The sequence below is a fragment of the Pleuronectes platessa genome, chromosome 10 (genome assembly GCF_947347685.1).
Source record: "Pleuronectes platessa chromosome 10, fPlePla1.1, whole genome shotgun sequence".
NCBI classification, from domain to species: domain Eukaryota; kingdom Metazoa; phylum Chordata; class Actinopteri; order Pleuronectiformes; family Pleuronectidae; genus Pleuronectes; species Pleuronectes platessa.
The window spans coordinates 6,502,797-6,521,416 of record NC_070635.1 but is presented as its reverse complement, the minus strand read 5'-3'; the positions used below and the strand labels follow the sequence as shown (position 1 = coordinate 6,521,416).

General features: G+C 43.3%; 4 protein-coding genes across 4 annotated transcripts in view; 1 reads left to right on the top strand and 3 right to left on the bottom strand.

Annotated features, from left to right (window-relative positions):
- Nucleotides 1-2,344: 2,344 nt before the first annotated feature.
- Nucleotides 2,345-6,252, top strand: pnrc2 (proline-rich nuclear receptor coactivator 2). Its single transcript, XM_053431731.1, has 3 exons — nt 2,345-2,557; nt 3,063-3,281; nt 3,437-6,252. The coding sequence occupies exon 3, from the start codon at nt 3,460-3,462 to the stop codon at nt 3,922-3,924; it is 465 nt and encodes a 154-aa protein (XP_053287706.1). The 5' UTR covers nt 2,345-2,557; nt 3,063-3,281; nt 3,437-3,459; the 3' UTR covers nt 3,925-6,252.
- An 83-nt stretch (nt 6,253-6,335) lies between these two features.
- Nucleotides 6,336-11,113, bottom strand: srsf10a (serine and arginine rich splicing factor 10a). Its single transcript, XM_053431730.1, has 6 exons — nt 10,909-11,113; nt 9,368-9,472; nt 8,331-8,434; nt 8,062-8,233; nt 7,350-7,400; nt 6,336-7,264 (listed from the first exon to the last, which is right to left on the bottom strand). The coding sequence occupies exons 1-6, from the start codon at nt 10,971-10,973 to the stop codon at nt 6,997-6,999; spliced, it is 765 nt and encodes a 254-aa protein (XP_053287705.1). The 5' UTR covers nt 10,974-11,113; the 3' UTR covers nt 6,336-6,996.
- A 798-nt stretch (nt 11,114-11,911) lies between these two features.
- Nucleotides 11,912-12,795, bottom strand: fabp10a (fatty acid binding protein 10a, liver basic). The gene is made up of 4 exons (XM_053432720.1): nt 12,628-12,795; nt 12,363-12,535; nt 12,111-12,200; nt 11,912-12,016 (listed from the first exon to the last, which is right to left on the bottom strand). The coding sequence occupies exons 1-4, from the start codon at nt 12,692-12,694 to the stop codon at nt 11,966-11,968; spliced, it is 381 nt and encodes a 126-aa protein (XP_053288695.1). The 5' UTR covers nt 12,695-12,795; the 3' UTR covers nt 11,912-11,965.
- A 692-nt stretch (nt 12,796-13,487) lies between these two features.
- Nucleotides 13,488-18,620, bottom strand: part of myom3 (myomesin 3) — a 52,552-nt gene continuing 47,419 nt past the window's right edge. Inside the window, exons 33-37 of the mRNA XM_053433424.1 lie at nt 15,112-15,275; nt 14,939-14,975; nt 14,711-14,733; nt 14,565-14,620; nt 13,488-14,433 (exon numbers count right to left, since the gene is read on the bottom strand). Coding sequence (XP_053289399.1) covers nt 14,161-14,433; nt 14,565-14,620; nt 14,711-14,733; nt 14,939-14,975; nt 15,112-15,275 — 553 coding nt within the window. The 3' untranslated portion in view covers nt 13,488-14,160. The remainder of the gene's footprint in view (nt 14,434-14,564; nt 14,621-14,710; nt 14,734-14,938; nt 14,976-15,111; nt 15,276-18,620) is intronic.

Below are 18,620 nucleotides of genomic sequence, written 5' to 3'. Positions count from 1 at the left end.
ATAGCATGAAAGCTGCTGATAAAGTCCTTTGAAACGATATAAGGAAAGTAAGTGCAGCGTCTTATCACATGAGAAGTGAAAATTCTAATTAAACAACGGCTATATTTTAGTGTAGTTAGAACTAGACAAACCAGATTCACACACTTTGGAAATCAGTCGTCTAAAATAGCTTTCAATGATTTCTTTGACGTGCAAGGTGTGTCGAGCATTGGAATAATTCCATGTGATATTACGTGCTGTTATTCATATGGTAAATGATTTTGTTTTTAGTAACCACTCACTCACCCATCTGCTCAGGAGGAAACTCCCCACTCGAAACAAAAGGAGAGGTGTTGTTATTCTGGGATAACTCAACAAACCGTCGGGGGCAGGACGGTTCTCACCCACTAACCCTCAATGACCCGTCCACATGTTGCTGCAGATTTACAGCAGGGTGACAATTATATGGCACTCGTTCTTACGTCTCAGTCTGATTTGGGCCTTTGATTCAAAGCTCACACTGAAGTATGACCCAATGGACACTGTAACATCACCACAGAGCCTATTTAAAAATGTTTAAGAATCTAAAAGGTTGGGAAAAACTCTCCTGTTTGCATTTCTCTGATATGAGATCTACAATGTTAGATTAAAAGTACTCAGATCCTTTACCGTAGTAAAAGTATATACTACAGTTTAATACTTTCCATTAAAAGGAAAAGTTCAGCATTCAAAGTCTCAGTTTGCTATTCTCAGTTATTACCAGTACTTATTCTGTAATGAAATGGCCCCTGACACAGATATCTTGACTTTATTTAGTTAGTATGTTGAGTGAGGCAACAGCCAGAGCAGCATTTCAGACTTGAAGCGGGTCAGAGTGGAACAACGTTTTTAAATATTAACCCGGGATTATGAAACCAATCTGAGGGGACGGGGAATTTTCGACTGTGCTAGAAAAAGAGAAGAAACAGAAATCTGCGTCTGTAATTGTTACTCAGCATTTTAGTTTATTGTGTGATGTTGAAAGATTATCAGTGTTTTAAATGGAGCCATGACAGGTTTGGAGAGGAAGTCAGTCCGAAGAGGAACCGCTACCAGCTTAAAGGACGTAGAAAGGGAGTTTTTTTGTAACAAAGTTCTGAAAACTTCATTACATGGAAATCTTATTCTCGATTGTGGCTGAAACTGTCAAATACGTGTAGAGGAGTAGTGGCGGCTTCGATGTAAACTACAAGAGGATCAAAATTACAAATAGTACTTCACATGATTACCCATCTGTTTTGACCTCTGGGGCTGGAGGACCGGTTTGAGTAAATTGCCATTATAAGATTCATGGACCTTGAAACCTTATAAACCATCCTTTATACAATAATCCATTCTTGATCCAGCATCTTCCCACTCTGCACCATTGTCTTCTGGTCATTATTAGTAGTTAAATGTCTCTAGTCCCCACTTGCACTTTGTTTTCCCCGTTGCTCTGTGGGCTCATTGACTGATCTGTCCTCACGGGCATGTGGGTGTTGATAAGAACAGATAAGATAGTGCTTTATTAGTCCCACCATGAGGACATTTGCAATATTACACTCAAGTAATAGGCATCAGTAAGTAGAAATAAGTGACGTGCAAAACTTGAGTTTAAATGGAATAGAAACGAATATATACAGTTTAAGAAAAAGTCTGAATGCGGCTGCTGATTGTGGTTTTTTTTGTGTATGTAATCACACAGATGGGTAGACTGCCAAATTAAGACTGCCCTCCTGGGATCTATTAAGTTGTTCGAATTGAAAGAAGTGGTCAAGTTTATTATGCTAGTTGCTGGTAGTCTTCACACTATGTACACAAACACACACACACAAACACACACGACAAACATAGCTGCTCCTGTTGCTGGTCAAGGTTTTGTGTGACCAGAGGGGGGAGGGGTACAGACAGATCACAGACAGGAGATGTAAGAGCGTCAGCCTGTTGCAGCTGTTACTATATCACTGTTGTTTTGTTTTCACCCCCCCCCCCCCCCACCCTCACCACGGACCAGTTTCCCTCCAGTAGAATAAAAAGCCCTGGGACACATCTAAACGCGTGCACGTGTTGTGTCTCGATGAGGACTTGACTTTGAACAAACACACAAAAAACACAAACTTGTCGTCGTGTGAAACATTTATTTACCACAGTTGTGTTTTAGTTTTCCTCTTTCAGGAAGTCCCCCCTAACAAAGGGCTGCAGAGGCGGGGCCCGCTTATTGACGTCATCTCTCTGGCAACAGCCCTGAGAGCATCGCCCTCCTCGGAGCCCATTGGCCAAGCGTTTCGTCCTCGACACGCGATTGGTCGGCTCCTGGTTCCTGGACAGCTACATATAACCGCTGGAGATGCCATTTTGTTGCATTTAGAGACGGAGTCGGGAGAGAAGAGGAGTCTATGGCCACTTCTTCTCCGGTTTTTAACACCCCCACAGACTCGGAGGGAGACGGACTCGCGGCGCATCGCAGCTCGCTGTGACACTTCGGAGGCTGTTCTCGTATTATTATCATTTTTCTTTTCTTTCGGACGAAAGGCTTCGACCACCAAAGCCTGAGGAGTCGGTAAGAGACGCTGCTGCTCTCCGTCGCCATGTTGAGCTCTGGCTTCCTTTGTTTGTGTTTGTGCCAGATTAGTGGGTCCGGGTTGTTTACGCGTTGTTTGTTTCACTGTTACGTCTTAATTCAAGGTCACATAAAGAGACGCGAGTTATTTTTTTTACAAATTCTGTTGATGCTTTAAAAACCGTAGTAGAACATCTCGGAGGGACAAAGACACCGCAGCCAAGAAGTGGGATTACAGAGACGCTGTTTATGTAACATTCAGTTGTTGTTGTTGTCATAGCTAATATTGTTTATGATGCTATATCATGTATTTTATCAGACGAGCAGATTCTTTTTCGAGTTTCTGTTTGTTGTCTGAGGCACAGGATGTAATGACGCATTCACAAATGCACATCCCCCCACGTCTGGAGCAAAACAACAAGGCTGTTAACCAATAGAAACTCGCGCGTCGATTCGTACGATAACAATAATAAATAACAGTAATTGACTTTTTCTTTGTCTTCAGATCACAGGCTTCCTGGAGCACCGTGTGCCGACGTGAATTGATGTTCATCTCGCCTCCGCGAGAAAACAACGCTCAGTGGCACATGAAAACTTCAGACCTTGCTGGACATAAAAGTGCAGTGAGAAGTAGACAGAAAGCTACTTCGAGGACCTGGGGCCCGATCGGAGGCGAACGCTTAAAGAGGGATCTCTGCTCAGTCGACTCTGTGACAACAAAGAGGTGAGCGCAGAGCTGGGGGTTGTTTTCCTCTGGGGCCGCGGGGGGAGGGGCGGCGCGGGCCGTCTGGTGTTTCTGCACGTAGCCGCTGTGCAATGTCAGTCCAGTAGATCATGATAACTGCCACAGGATTCTAACAGTATATTCTCTTCATGTAGGTGACACGTAGTGCTTAAGCAATATGGGAGGTGGAGAGAGATACAACATTCCAGCTTCCCACCCTGATCGCACGATGCCCAAGAAGAACCACCAACTTGGCCGGGCTAAGCCCAGGAGCCGTGACCAGAACGGAGCAGCAGCATCTGCAGGAGGGGCAGGGGGTCTTCACCACCATGGCCACCGCCGGAGTGACAAAGGCGCAGCTTACCACAGGTCGCCAGAGGCGCGGCAGGCCGCGTCTGCAGAGAAGGGCGTCCGTTTTGCCACCAACTATGATCAGAACTGGGAGGGTGCAGTGTCTCACCTCAACACGTTCCTGGCCACCCAGGGAAGCCCCAGCTACGCAGGGCCCAAGTTCAGTGAACCACCTTTGCCCAGCGTGCTGCCCAAGCCCCCCAGTCACTGGGTGTCCTTCTCAATGGGCTCCTGTGACAACAGGGAGATGATGGCCTTCCAGCTCAAGAGCCTCCTCAAAATGCAGGCCTGAGAGGGATACCCACACATGACCATTTAAAAACGATAAGCCAATGCCCAAACTGGGGCTCTGTTGAAGGCATCCACTCACCAGGAACACCGCAGTGTTGTAATACTTTTAGCTGTTTTTTAGATTGACTTTCTTGAGGGTTAGGGGGCAGTTGTAGAAATGCACAGCTTCTGAAGTTTACACCTATTTTTTAACTAATATAAAATATTACAGCGCTGCTGCCTTGTTGGTAGGTGATGCCTTTAGTGGAGTCTGTCTGTGACTCACGATAAACTGGATTTCCTTTGTACTTTTTGTTTTTTCTTTTTAACGTTGGCTGTCAAAGCAGTGACTGAGTGTAGTTTGTTTCCTTCAAACAATGGTTATAGTACAGGTCAGGTAAATTCCCACCACCTTTATGGTCCATTTCTGTGGACAGACGAGCGGTTTATTCGCATAAGTTTTATGATGATCCTTTGGAGTAACCTCTGAAGCCTCAGGTGCTAAAGCAAACTTACAGCTGTAGCACTATTGTTCAATAAGGCCCACCATCTTTCCATTCCTTGTTCGGGAAAGAAAGTACACTCAACTGCCATTCTGCAGGGAAAAAGCTATCTTACTGTAGATAATAAGCTGTAGCTAGTAAGTACAGGTCAAATGTTTAACCCCAAACTGAAGGGTAATAAGAGACCATGGCACACAGGCCTGGACTCTCAACTCCTGTACCTTTTTTATTGCGCTGTGCGCACATGCACTATAGGAGTTGAGTAAGTCTAAGGCCCATAACACTCTATCATAGCATTATTTTGTATAAGTCCAATTTTTGTTGTGGTTGAAAGATGTATGATGTGCTGTGTGTAACCAAAGCAATGTTCTTTCAGTAATTTCTTCTCTATTAGACATCCTCAAAATGTGGTTGGCATCACTGTCATGGCCACTTTAACCTTGCCAGCTCAAGCGGTGAAAGGGTTATCGAGTTCCCCCGGGTCACCTTTTTTTTTAACTCCTCTAGATCAATCAGCACTGTTATTTCTCCTCGCACTCTGCCTTTTCAGGACAATGCTGCAGCTCTATCGTGCGGAAGAGGGCCAGGCTTGGTTTTGGAAATTTCACCACCAAGTCACATGACACGGTCCTATTGGCTGCAGGCATTTGTGAGCAATGTTGGGCAGAGAGTCGAGGAAGGTTACTGAAGTAAAGTGGCCCAGGGGACTCTACCTGAGAAAGGAGGCTGGTGTTTGTGTTTACAAAAAGGGTCAGTGTTTGCCCATCCCATAATCAACAGGCACTTTGCGGCCTCTGCCTCTTGTTTAACCTCTTGCACTGCAATCAGACAATTTTTATTTTTCATAAGTTACAGGTCAGGATGCTGTTGAAATGGTGGAGGCGTAGACTATCTCCCTATGGACTTTTTGTGATTCAGTCCTCTTTCGAGGCCCTTTTTGCTTTCCCTTTGCAGAATCGAAGCTGTTTATAGCCAGCCTTAAGACGACAAAACAAAAAGAGAGCTTCTGTGTTCAAGAGCCATGTAAATAATGAAAATGTATAATGTATAAAGTACTTGTAGCATATGTACATTTGCAGACCGCGTTTGAGGCCTGCCTGACAAAAGTATTTTTAGTAATAACACTGAATGTATAGACATGCTAAGGACGTGTCTTGACTTCAATACTGAAGACTATTTTTGTTAAAAAAAAATCTGCCTATAGCATTTGTCAGTACCCCTGCACTGTTATCTTTCCAGAGATCTTGCACATGTTTTTTATTGTTTTGTAATATGCAGTGCAGGGTGAAAGATGCTATGTGCAAAAAATAACTAAGACTGCAACAAATATCAATTGGATCTAAGGAGACTTGCATATGTATGATGGAATTGAGTTCTGAATGTGCTTACAGTGTGTAAGCGTGATGCTTTTAATCTTGAGTTGACCCGTTTGTGCCTATGTTGAAACCCATGCTGAAGCTAATTCATAAGGTGGCAATCTGAACTGGCCAAATGTTTTTTTCTTCTTTAAAACACCACTTTCACTTCTCAGCTGTTCTTCCGCCAGCTGACAATTGAATTTGGACCCCATGTTGTGAAAATATTACTTCTATTGGTTGTTCATTTTGACATTTTCTTACTTGCCCCTGTTTGAGCCATGCAAGGCACTGTCTCCTTACAAATTTAGAAAAAAAAATCTTTGATTTGGCCCCCCCTTCCCTCGATAACATGTCACCGAAGATGGAAAGAAAAAAAATTGCCCTGTTTTAAGATTGGTACGAATTGTTCAAAAAAAAAAAGTAAACGAATGCACTCTGAATTGATGACAAATTTTAACCAAAAAAATAAATCCCTTCCCTCTCCCCCTATTCCTGTCTGTGTATGACTTTCTGATTGGATCCATACATTTCACTTCATGCTATCACCACATGTTATACACATAAAAAACAGATTCATTTTTGTAGGTTTTTATTGGTTAAACACAAAGTATAACCATTAAAACAAGAACAGGTCTATGGGACACGTGAAGTCACTGATCATAGTACATCAGAATGAAGTATGTCTTTTACATATTGTTAAATTATAGAGTACTGGACACAGTAACAAGAAGAAACTGGCCACATCCCATTCATAATCCACTGCCACAGCAGCCAACAACTATTCCACTGCATCAGGGCCCCTGAATCCAGACAAGTGGGGTTGGATTACTTAAACACATTGGTAACACTGGCCAGAAGATTAATTGAGTTTTTTATGCCTTTACATAACACACCAAATGGAAACAGGCATATTAACAAGAATATTATGGTATGTTTTGCATACTCAAAGTAAAAAAAAAAATGATAGTACCCATGACATTATCTTACCCTTCAACATCCAACATTACACACGTCTAAGTAACTCAACCTGGCCTGTGGTTTCATGAATTACTTTAAAACAAGAACAGTTTTCACTAAGCATAAAAATAACATCCAAGCTGTTGCTACTGCGCTTTCATTTGGCAACAGCCCCTTCTATAATGTGATGATAATCAAATTCAAATAAAGAGCATAACACTGTAGTTATCATAAGTTGAAGAGTAACATCCTCAAGGGCTTTGGCAGGCCAGAGAATTAGTGACCACCAGACTTGCGTCCAGCCCAGGATCTGGAGCGAGAGCGTGACCGAGACAGGGATCTAGAGTAGGAGCGGGATGGAGAGCGTCCCACCGATTGTTTCTGGGAGCCGGAGTTTGGGTGGAAAGCCTCAGCCGGGCTGTGGGACCTGGACTGGCTCTTTTTAACTTTAGGCCTGGATTTGGAGGCGGAGGGGGACCCAGAGCGGCTGCGTGACCCTCGCTCATGGTGTGCTCTGTGGTGATCACGGGGTGGACCTCTGTACCTGGTGGCAATAAGCATTATGAATGATAAGAGAAGGAAATACTTGTTCAGCCGTTTACTGACCACAAGAAAACTTTTGATCATACTTGTCATTTTCTTGGCTTCGGCTCCGTCTGTGTCGACTGTAGGACCGAGATCTGTGAAGGGAACAAAGACAACAGACCAGTTTTTCAGGGTGTAGCTGTCACCTAATTGTAGGATGAGCAAACAACGTGTTCTTGTATTGAAGCAGGATATAATGTTTGGCACATTTACTGACACTCCTTGTTTTGATCCCCTAATTCAGTAAGACCCCCTCTCTGGTCATAAAAGGACAGCATGTATTTTTCTAAATTTAGAAACCAACCACACAGTCAATCAAATCCTGTTGAGCTTCAGTTGACTCACGCAGGGTTTCTTTGGTGGGATGTTGGTGTAAGTGGTGCAAGACAGTGGTGGAGCTGATAAAATCGTAAATACACAAAGACCCTTTGTTAAGGATCCTTCAGAAACTTAAACAGTGCCTATATGATTTAAGTTAGGTTCTGTTTAGGATACTTCAAACCTTCACCGAAATAATCTAAGATCTGTGATTTGTAAGGAACTTAGTCATGTAAAAGAATTTGACCAAGCACTCCCTGACCCACTGACCTTGATAATCAAAAAGTATTTCAGATTAATTCCAACCCCAAATCATTACACATTATAGGACACAGCGATCCTACAGTGTTTGATACAACACCACAAGCTCTAATACCAAGTGATGGACAATGTCAGAAAACTGCAATTGTAAATAAAGTAAGGTTGCCATCAACTTACTCTCGAGGGCTCTCCGACCTCCGAGGCCGGCGGTCGTAGGAGGGGCTCCGGGACCTGCGCCGATCGTAACTGCGGCTCCGGGAGCGGCGGCGGCGGCTGTCCCGCTCGTCCTCATGGCGAGAGGAGGAGCTGCGAGGGGAACTGCGCTCCTTCGTCTTCATCTGGTTAGGTGCTTGATGGACAGTTTGATAGCAGAATGTTAGGTACAAAATAAAACAAAATTTGCCAGACAAGTGTTAATGCTTAGATAGGAAAGCAACGGTTCGTACTCTTGCGGTCTCCTTGAGCAAATTGAATCTCGATCTGTCGTCCACTAACCCATTTACGGTCCAGGTTGTGAAGCGCGTCTTCTGCGTCGCGGACATCTTCAAACGTGCTGTGCTGTTAAGGACTTTTTTTTGTGGAAAATTTGGAAAGCTGGGACAAAAGTCTGCACACATGCACAACAATTACAAAGAAAAAGGCTGCAACACACGTTGACAGCTACAAATGAAAAACACACACAGCCACTGGATCAGTGTGGCAAATTTATTTCAGGTAACATTTGAAAAGTGTAAAATTGTAATAATCCATTCTATTGTCATGATGTTTTAAAGTCATAATTTCACGTCTTCAGTAACACCTACTGCAGTTGCAAAAACATAAAATTGAATCAGAAAGGGCCACTTGTGATTTCAGATTGTGGAGACAGGACAAATGTTGATGATGATCAAATTCGGTAGGATACGAAGAGTTTGACTTGTTACCTTTAACATGCTTGACCTTTGACCTTCAGCTTGATCTTTATTGTCTTGGCAGAAGAACTTGAGGTTTCCTGCTTGTCTTTGCCCAATAAACACTTTTCTTTTCCTCCCTTCCTTTGGCAGACAAACGGAAGCCTGGGTGCTCTCTTTCCTCCTCTGTGTATCTTCATGCTTTTGCTCTCTCTTTATTTTCCCAATTCCACTACTGCTTGTCGCCTGGGTGTCTTTGGCTTGAATCTACTCTACTTCTTTCAACTTTTCTTTGGTGTGGGGTGTCCAGAACTGTATCTTTACCATTCTAAGGCAACAACAGAGGAAATATTGGTTAGGAATAGATTGGAATTTGAAAACAGTATCTTTGATAACAAAAAACATGTTAAAATATTCACATAAAAACATTCCCACACAATGAATCGTGAATAAACTAAAATAAGAGTGACTCCTCCCCAAATAAACAAATCAGGTCAGGTTCCACTGCAGCTGGATAGTGAGATTTCTTTCATACTTAACATTTCCTCATTAAAAAAAGTACACCATTTTGAAATTAAAAGAATAAAGGATATTGAATGTAAGCAAATCCTCTCGGCCGTCGAGTATAGAAGTCAAGCGGAAGGTAGACATCTACAATAGGCCCATAACGACCAAACTCACGTCGTATATCCTCTGGCCTAAAGTGTCATGAAATAAGCACATTTATTCTGCTGGCTACCATATGAACTCAGCTGGAGCTCGGTGTGTAGGGTGTGTACACAAGAGCAGGTTCCAGCACAGAACATGACAACACCTGTTTGCAAACAAAATGTGTTACTATCACATGTCAAACTGACGTGTCCTCGAGGTGTGACTGCACATGCCAAAACCCAGACGTTAAATTAAACATGGGAATAGCAGCAGTAGAACCCAGAGATCATCATCTTTAACAGAGCAGATGAAACTGGCCAATGGGGGAGACTGTCACAGATCACTGGTTATAAGGTTTTATGACTGACAATATTGGCTTTACTCCTAATTACAAACTACAATACGGATATATGGATTCAGAGATGTGACAACTGCACATCATATTTTAACACAAAGTGTTTCAGAGGGAAATTTGGTATTCTTATAAGATCATTTGTGTTGTAGTATTATATACTTTATTTTCTGGAATATCTTAGTAATTTTTATAGCAAAAATTGTTGAACAGTTAGTAAACTTAGCATTGTGTTTTATTTGAGTATCTGGACAGTTGTGTATATTCTCCTATTGTTCGAAGAGCTTTGTTAACTCGACAGTGAATCCTGAATATTCATACTTTATTTCTGAGAGTTATAGTCGTCAACAATATAGATTTAACAAAGATAGATTTGACTTTGTTTAGCAGGACAACAAACAGAAGGTAGAAGTGTGAATATTCACTATGCACCGACTGTGTTGCCTGTTCACATGTGAAACATAATTATCAAGTTATATGATGAAAGCGTGAGAGAAGAGAGAAGCCTTTAATCACCAACAACCTGGACATTGTCATCTCACATTCACAGTTTAAAATCCTGTAACACAGTACTTATATTATTATATTATTATCTGAAGATAAAAGATCTGCATAATAATATTTACATGAATAATCACATTGTTTTGGGATGTTTTGCCATGGCACAGAACCAGTAAATAAACAAATCACCTTTCTCTTTGTGTAAAGGTTTTTAAAGCTTAGACATGAGAAGTTGACAGGTAAGTTAATTCTACAGTAAATTAGAATGAACGTGTTGGTTATATTAATATGGATACACAGTAAAATGAAAAGAATAATTTATGTCCAGAATATAAATAATCCATATTAATTTGGGGAGTAAGATTAATTTCAAATCAACGACACAGTCTTTACGCTTCTGTTTGCTACGCACTGATAAAGCCCTGAGCAGCGTTAAATGCATCCAGCTGTGAACACTGATCTGGGAACAGTGTCGGGTCGAAGTGAGCTGATCCTGAGTCTGTTCGCCTCTGTGTCTGGGGTCGCTCCGCACGAGCCATTTTGTCCACAGCTGTTTGCTAACGAACTAGCATCGCGTTAGCTTAGCCGCGCATCCACTCACGCTAGCATGGTTAAAGAATGACCACATACCTGGACTCGTCAGCGATGTTTCTGACGAACAGAGACGTGTTAGGAGGCCGCAGGTACCTGGCCATGTTCACCGGCCCCTTACACACTACAGTGTCCGGGAATTGGTTTATTACAGCCGGGTTTCTACCCCCACAAAGCCTGGAGCTCTGCTGCAGCTAACACGAGCTAACACAAGCTAACGCTAGCTCCGTGGTCAACGTGTTCTGGACGCACAGCGCATGCTCAGAGACAAAGACGCACGTACAGGTTATATTTAACACCTGTTATATATTATTTATAATTATTAAATTAATTATAACACGCTTATTAATAATAATAACATTAGTAACAATAATAATAATTTTGAATATAGGATCAGATGGTAAATATCCCTTAATACTACTATTACTAATGATAATAACAATAACAACATTAATAATAATAACAATAACAATGATATTAATATAAAACCCTCGGATCCATTCTAAAAATCCAATTCAGCACTTTCATTGGTTGAAGAAAGACACTTTAAGCAAATGATGATGCAACATGCATATTGACATTTGTTCGATTTGTGTTGTATTTGTAAATAACAACATAATGTAATGTAATATACAATGTATATAATAATATTATGTAATATAATTGAATGGCCCTCAGGTCACACATAGGTACTGGTCCATAGCAAAAAGCCAAAGCTTATTTATTTAGCAAGCTCTTCCAAGATGACACAAAAACAAAGCAAAGCCAGATAAGTACCAGAGCTGCAGAGACATTATCTCATTATCAGTCATTGTCTGGACCAGGAATATATTTTCTAATTTGTTTTTATTTTTATTTTTGGTTAAAATCCCAATAATATCCCCTGCACAAACTCACACTACCAGCAGGGGTCTCAGTAAACCCAGTCGAGTGCACAAACTGTTGGTGTTGGTCAGTCTATTACATTCATCTTTTAATATCAGGTATAGAGGTGAGTAGGACCGTTACAAAGAGAGGCAAGAAAAAATGACACAAACAAGACTTATTTAATCAACACTTTTATTTTAAATAGACTTTGGTTTCTTCATGTCGAAGTTTACATCTTTTTGCTCTTCCTGATGAGAGAGACTGAGCCCATGGTCAATGTCTGCAAAGGGATAAGAAAAAAAAGAAGATGCATTTAATATATATCAGCTGATAGAAACATATCATTGTGAGCCAACTGGTAAGATGCACTGTACCTCGACCATTTCTCCTCCCTGGAGCTCTTGGATGTGACAGAACTTGCCAGTGTTGCAGACCAGTTTGCCACCCTCCATGTTGACAATGCACTGGTGGTCAGAGAAGTTATACAAAACTCAGTATTTGTTGAAGTAATATAACTTATGCTTTTAACATATTTATATCAAAAATGTACACCAAAGACTGATACATTACTTTAGCTACTGAGCTTTTTTTTCAGTCTGGCAATATAGAATGTGAGTTAGACAAACCTTGATCTTCTTGCCGTCCATGGTGGTGATATCAGCCTCTTTGCCGACGGTGAAGGAGTTGGTCACAGACTTTCCTGGGGTCTTGGAGGTGATAACAAAGTCTTTGCCACTCTGCTTGATCTCAGTAATTGGCTTGATGTCCTTTGCCATCTTGATGATATCCTCTGGGAGGTCTGTTAGAAAAAAAAGTTTTGTGTTAATTCGTGAACAGTTGAACTTAAAGCAAGGATTGAAAAGTGTCTGGGTTGCGAGGTGCTATTCTCACCCATGGCCCTGAGGAACTCCTCGTAGTTCTCCTGAGAGTAAACCTGCCATGTTCCGTTGAATTCCATGTCTTCTCGAGGGTCTGGGATCTCCTTCACCAAAGTGGGCTGGAGGATGTGACAGATGTGTGAAGCTCAACACAATGTGAAGAGCGTGCGGCTGCTCCCACCTTCTTATACTGGAAAGCAAAGGGGTCCCAGTGCTGATGGGTAATGAGTAACAAACCCCTTAATGAAGTAATCACTGCTGTTTGAACAACCTGGAGTTCACTTACTCCTGTTTGGACAAACCTGCAGCGTGAGTTTAGACTTACACTATAGTTTTGTGTGTGGTTGAGTTTCACAGACTTCAGATATTTTTACTCATAAAATATTGCATTGAGAAATATGGTTTCTTGCATTATTAAAGTGACGACTGTTTAAATGCAAAGTTCTTGCATTGTTGTGGATTTTGATTGATGACAAACAGGATTCGCTCAGAAATCAGGTTCAAACGTCCACGACCGAAAGCAGAATAAGGTTCATTTAATACAAACTAAACCACATTTACTTAGGACTCTTTGATTTTAACGTGATCTTATATTAACTTCATTCGTGTCTTCCCTCACGATTGCGGTTCAACCTCCTGGTGTCAATCTGGGACCCAGTGGGGTTAATGACACTGGGGACTGTTTGCTTTCAAAGTACAAGACATTGTCTCTGCTTGCAAAATCATATACAAAGAAAACTGTAGTCCACATTTACAACAATATATGATCTTAAAATGAAACTAAAGATTACTGTAATGAGATCAAACTTGTCCTCATAAAAATAAAACCCTGGTGAAATGTTTTAATGCATCAGCTTTATTCACCATGTAACACACACACACACACACACACACACACACAAACAAATGGCACATATGTGTTTTAACAGCTTCTCCACACATTGGTGACTGTGGCCAGCAAACATGACCGTGTGATGTCGATTATAAAGCAACAATCAACTACAAGTAATCTAATTACTTTAATTTGCTAATGTTTGCAAACATCAACTAACATTAACATTATCAGCTAACCTATGCAGGGTATACAATAGTTTCAGCTAACATTTGCTACCATAAGCTGTAGTCACCAGTAACTATGGTATCAATGGTGACATTAAAGACCTTGAATTAGCTTGAATGAACTTTAAAGAGGAATATAAATGTTAATCAGTCTTGTTATGTAAAGAAACACAAGTGAAATCTGTGAGTTTGACATTTCCATCTTCTGTTAATTTTGAAAATTACACTTTTATGGCATGTACAGTTTCGTATTTAACTTTTATAGAAAATTTGGAGATTGCTTTTCTGACACATTCGTTATAATTTCCTCATATGCCCAAATACAAGAATAACTCACCATCATTTCATTTTACCTTCTATCTATCCATCCACGTCCTCTATCCCTCTATGTATTTTTGATTTTGGATCCATCATTTCTTTACACAAAGTGAAATCTCAGTCTGAAGCGTATAAATCATGCAGAGTTACTTCTTGACTAATCATCAGTCTATAAACCCATCAACACAGCATTGGCTGGAGGCCTCTCTCCATGCTTGTACACGCTCACGGTCACATCGACCTTCTCACAGCCGTACTGGTTGCGCACAAGGATGCTGTACTTTCCAGAGTTCCCCGTCTTGATGATGTTGACGGTGATGGTGCTGCACTTGGGCTCTTTAGTGATGGTGAACTGGGTCTGGTCCACGATCTCCTTGTCGTTGTGGAGCCAGAGGATCTCTGGGGCTGGTTCTCCGTCGATGAAGCACGTCAGACACAGAGACTGTGGAGAGGACAAGGAGAGGAAATGATGACAGGAGGGAATCACAAATTGTTCACAGTAACAACGCAGTGCAAGTGTGTATGAACAGTGTCTCTAATAGTGTTTGCAGTGCTGTGTTGACAGTGACATACCTTGTCCTCCATGATGGCCACCACATCAGGAAGACCTTTAGTCACTCTGGCCCGATCTAAAATAAAATACGACAGCCACTGTAAAATCTTTTAATCTCTGTTGTGGACATAAATATTTAAGAACTAACACATAATCTGAGACTCACTTTTGTCAGCGATGGCTGCTTGCCTAAGGGATGAAAACAAAGGGTCAGATCAATATGTCATTGCACAATGTCAAGGAACAACAGTCGCTGCTCAGATGCTTTTCAATGTAAAGGGTTCAAGGAGAAACGACCCCTAGGTCAGTTAGTTTTTTACTACCGACACTCCACTGTTGTCTTTTAGTGTCACAGCAAACCATGCACGATGCTCCTATCTACTGCAGCACTTACTTCAGCCTCTGGTGCTCCAGCAAGGCATCAGCAAAGGCTGTTGGAAGTTATAATGATGGTCAAGACAAAAAAACGGACCAATTCAAATCTTATCTCATTTGCTCTGTCATATTTTCATAATCCCAAATTGTGCAATAGATCAATTTAAATCAAACAGTATTGTTTCCACTCACCTTGTCCAGTCAGGTCCAGATACCGTTTGTGGGTCTCTTTGCCGTCGAACATCTCCAGTGTGTATTTGCCTTTATCGTTTTCTGTTGGGTTGAATATTTCAATCCAGACCATCTGCATGTTGCTCCCGGTCTTTGTTTTAGCTCCCTGGTCGATCTTCTTCTCCCTACAGGGGAACACACACGTATATAATGTTGATACAAGCTGCCACCACCAACCTACTGGTATATGACAGATCCTCAAACAGTTTAACGGCCCCACGCTCATTATGGTTATAATCAGTTAAATGCACGATAAAGTGAACAAAATGCACTTTGTAGGTAAATAACTTATTTCTTACAAAATCAGGAGTCAATGATTCTAAACTATAAACTCGTAAATAGGTCAAAGGGACAATTAAATCACATCATATTTATCCATTTACTCTGTTTTAATTTTTGCAGTGACTATTCCTAAATCCCCCAGCAGTTGGTGCTATTGGCCTTACTAAAGAAACCAGCTATACCCGGGAAGCAATCATCAGGTTTCATTAAACAACCAGCAGTGCTATTAATCAATTATAAAAGTGTTAAAGTCTTTAAAGACGATGAATTGCACATTTAGGTTTGAGCGTTATAAAAGACAGATGAGGGATTTTTCAATTTCTCTGGAATTTTTGGACTTTTTCTTCCACAAAATAAAAATTCTAAAAATGTTGGTTTCATCCCTTACCGTACATTTTCCCTTTAAATATGTTTTAGATTGGAAATAAGATGTTATTAGTCTGACAGTCTCCAATTGTTCCATCTTTTCCCTGTAGGTTTATTCTCTTTACACTGGAGTTCATGGTTACCCTCTGGGAAGAAAGAGAATTTCCCAAAAAATTCAGCCCGAAATATGAAATATGTTTGAAGATGGTTTGGCTGCAGAACGTGAAGTGAGGAGATAACAGATTATAGAACACAATCAGGATGAAGCAGGTGTTTGAGAGTCCAGATGTGCCTCCACATTTGCATGGAGACGTCAACATCCAGCTGCACTGTTAAAGTTTATTCTTCTAAGTTGTTACTAGTTGAACTTTGATGAGGATTTTAGGGGCTGAACATTAATCAGAGTCTCAGACTTTGCCAAAGAGTGGAGAAATATTACAATAGATGAGTTGATCCTCTCCTGGAACCGTCACCTTATCGTGGTGGAGAGGTTTGCGTGTCCCTATGAACCTGAGGGCTGTGTTGTCTGGAGCCTTGTGCTCCTGGTAGGGTCTCTCATGGCAGAGTGGTCTCAGGTGAGGGGCCAGACTAAGAATGGTTCAAAAAAGCCTCAATGAATATCGACGGAAGAGGAGATGTGACCCGGCCCGGAGGAAGCCCGGGGCCCCCGTCTGGAGCTAGGCCCAGACGGAGGGCTCGATGGCGAGCGCCTGGTGGCCGGGTTTGCCACGGAGCCCGGTCGGGCACAGCCCGAAGAAACTACGTGGCACCCCCCCTCTCTTCATCTCATGGGCCCACCACCTGTGGGAAGACCCGTTGGGGTCGGGTGCGCAGCCACATGGGTGGCAGCGAAGGTCAGGGGTCTCGACGGACCAGACCCGGGCGGCAGAAGCTGGCTCTGGGGACGTGGAACGTCACCTCGCTGTGGGGAAAGGAGCCGGAGCTTGTGAGGGAGGTGGAGCGCTACCAGTTAGATCTGGTGGGGCTTACCTCCACGCACAGTCTCGGCTCTGGTACCGTACTCCTGGATAAGGGTTGGACTCTATTCTTCTCCGGAGTTGCCAAGGGCGTGAGGCGCCGGGCGGGTGTGGGGATACTCATAAATCCCCGGCTGAGCGCCGCGGTGTTGGAGTTTACCCCGGTAGACGAGAGGGTCGCCTCCCTGCGCCTAAGGGTTGTAGGGGGGAAAACTCTGACTGTTGTTTGTGCGTATGCACCAAACAGCAGCTCAGAGTACTCGGCTTTCTTGGAGACCCTGAATGGAGTCCTGCATGGGGCTCCAGTAGGGGACTCCGTAGTTCTGCTGGGTGACTTCAACGCCCACGTGGGCAACGATGGAGATACCTGGAGAGGCGTGGTGGGGAGGAACGGCCTCCCTGATCTGAACCCGAGCGGTCGTTTGTTATTGGACTTCTGTGCTAGTCATGGATTATCCATAACAAACACCATGTTCGAACATAAGGGTGCTCATAAGTGTACCTGGTACCAGAGTACCCTAGGCCGAAGATCAATGATCGATTTTGTGATCGTGTCATCTGATCTGAGGCCGCATGTTTTGGACACTCGGGTAAAGAGAGGGGCGGAACTGTCAACCGACCACCATCTGGTTGTGAGTTGGATCAGGGAATGGGGGAAATTTCCGGATAGACCTGGTAAGCCCAAACGAGTAGTGCGGGTGAACTGGGAACGTCTGGAGGAGGCCCCCGTCCTAGGTATCTTCAACTCACACCTCCGGCGGAGTTTTTCTGGCATTCCTGTGGAGGTTGGGGACATTGAGCCGGAGTGGGCAGTGTTCAAAGCCTCCATTGCTGAAGCTGCGGCGGCTAGCTGTGGCCTCAGGGCCTTAGGTTCCTCAAGGGGCGGTAACCCTCGGACACCGTGGTGGACACCGGTGGTCAGGGAAGCCGTCCGATTGAAGAAGGAGGCCTTCCGGGATATGATATCCTGGAGGACTCCTGACTCGGTTGCAGGGTACCGACAGGCCCGAAGGGCTGCAGCTGCTGCCGTGTCGGAGGCTAAGCAGCGGGTGTGGGAGAAGTTCGGAGAGGTCATGGAGAAGGACTTTCGGTCGGCACCAAAGTGTTTCTGGAAGACTATCCGGCACCTCAGGAGGGGGAAACGGGGAACCATCCAAGCTGTGTACAGTAAGGATGGGACTCTGTTGACCTCAACTGAGGAGGTCGTCGGACGTTGGAAGGAACACTTTGAGGAACTCCTGAATCCGAATAACACGCCCTCTATGTTGGAGGCAGAGCTCGAGGTTGATGGTGTTTCGTCGTCAATTTCCCTGGTGGAGGTCACTGAGGTAGTCAAACATCTCCGCAGTGGCAAAGCCCCAGGAATTGATGAGATCCAGCCAGAAATGCTAAAGGCTCTGGGTGTTGAGGGGCTGTCATGGTTGACACGCCTATTCAACATCGCGTGGGAATCGGGTACAGTGCCAAAGGAGTGGCAAACCGGGGTGGTGGTTCCCCTGTTCAAAAAGGGGGACCAGAGAGTGTGTACCAATTATCGGGGTATCACACTCCTCAGCCTCCCTGGTAAAGTCTACTCCAAGGTGCTGGAAAGGAGGGTTCGGCCGATCGTCGAACCTCAGATTGAAGAGGAACAATGCGGTTTTCGCCCCGGACGTGGAACTACGGACCAGCTCTTCACTCTCGCAAGGATCCTGGAGGGGGCCTGGGAGTATGCCCATCCGGTCCACTTGTGTTTTGTGGATCTGGAGAAGGCGTATGACCGGGTCCCCCGGGAGAAACTGTGGGAGGTGCTGCGGGAGTATGGGGTAAGGGGGTCTCTCCTCAGGGCCATCCAATCTCTGTACT

Bases quoted from the DNA above. Each gene is read 5' to 3' on its own strand.
- pnrc2 (XM_053431731.1), top strand. From the start codon at position 3,460: ATGGGAGGTGGAGAGAGATACAACATTCCAGCTTCCCACCCTGATCGC.
- srsf10a (XM_053431730.1), bottom strand. From the start codon at position 10,973: ATGGCCAGGTACCTGCGGCCTCCTAACACGTCTCTGTTCGTCAGAAAC. The intron at 9,473-10,908 runs GTATGTGGTCAT...ATGACACTTTAG, and splicing joins AACATCGCTGACGAGTCCAG to GCCAGAGGATATACGACGTG. The intron at 7,265-7,349 runs GTATGATCAAAA...TATTGCCACCAG, and splicing joins CGAAGCCAAGAAAATGACAA to GTACAGAGGTCCACCCCGTG.
- fabp10a (XM_053432720.1), bottom strand. From the start codon at position 12,694: ATGGAATTCAACGGAACATGGCAGGTTTACTCTCAGGAGAACTACGAG. The intron at 12,536-12,627 runs GTGAGAATAGCA...TTTTTCTAACAG, and splicing joins GGAGTTCCTCAGGGCCATGG to ACCTCCCAGAGGATATCATC. The intron at 12,201-12,362 runs GTTTGTCTAACT...TCTGACCACCAG, and splicing joins TGGACGGCAAGAAGATCAAG to TGCATTGTCAACATGGAGGG.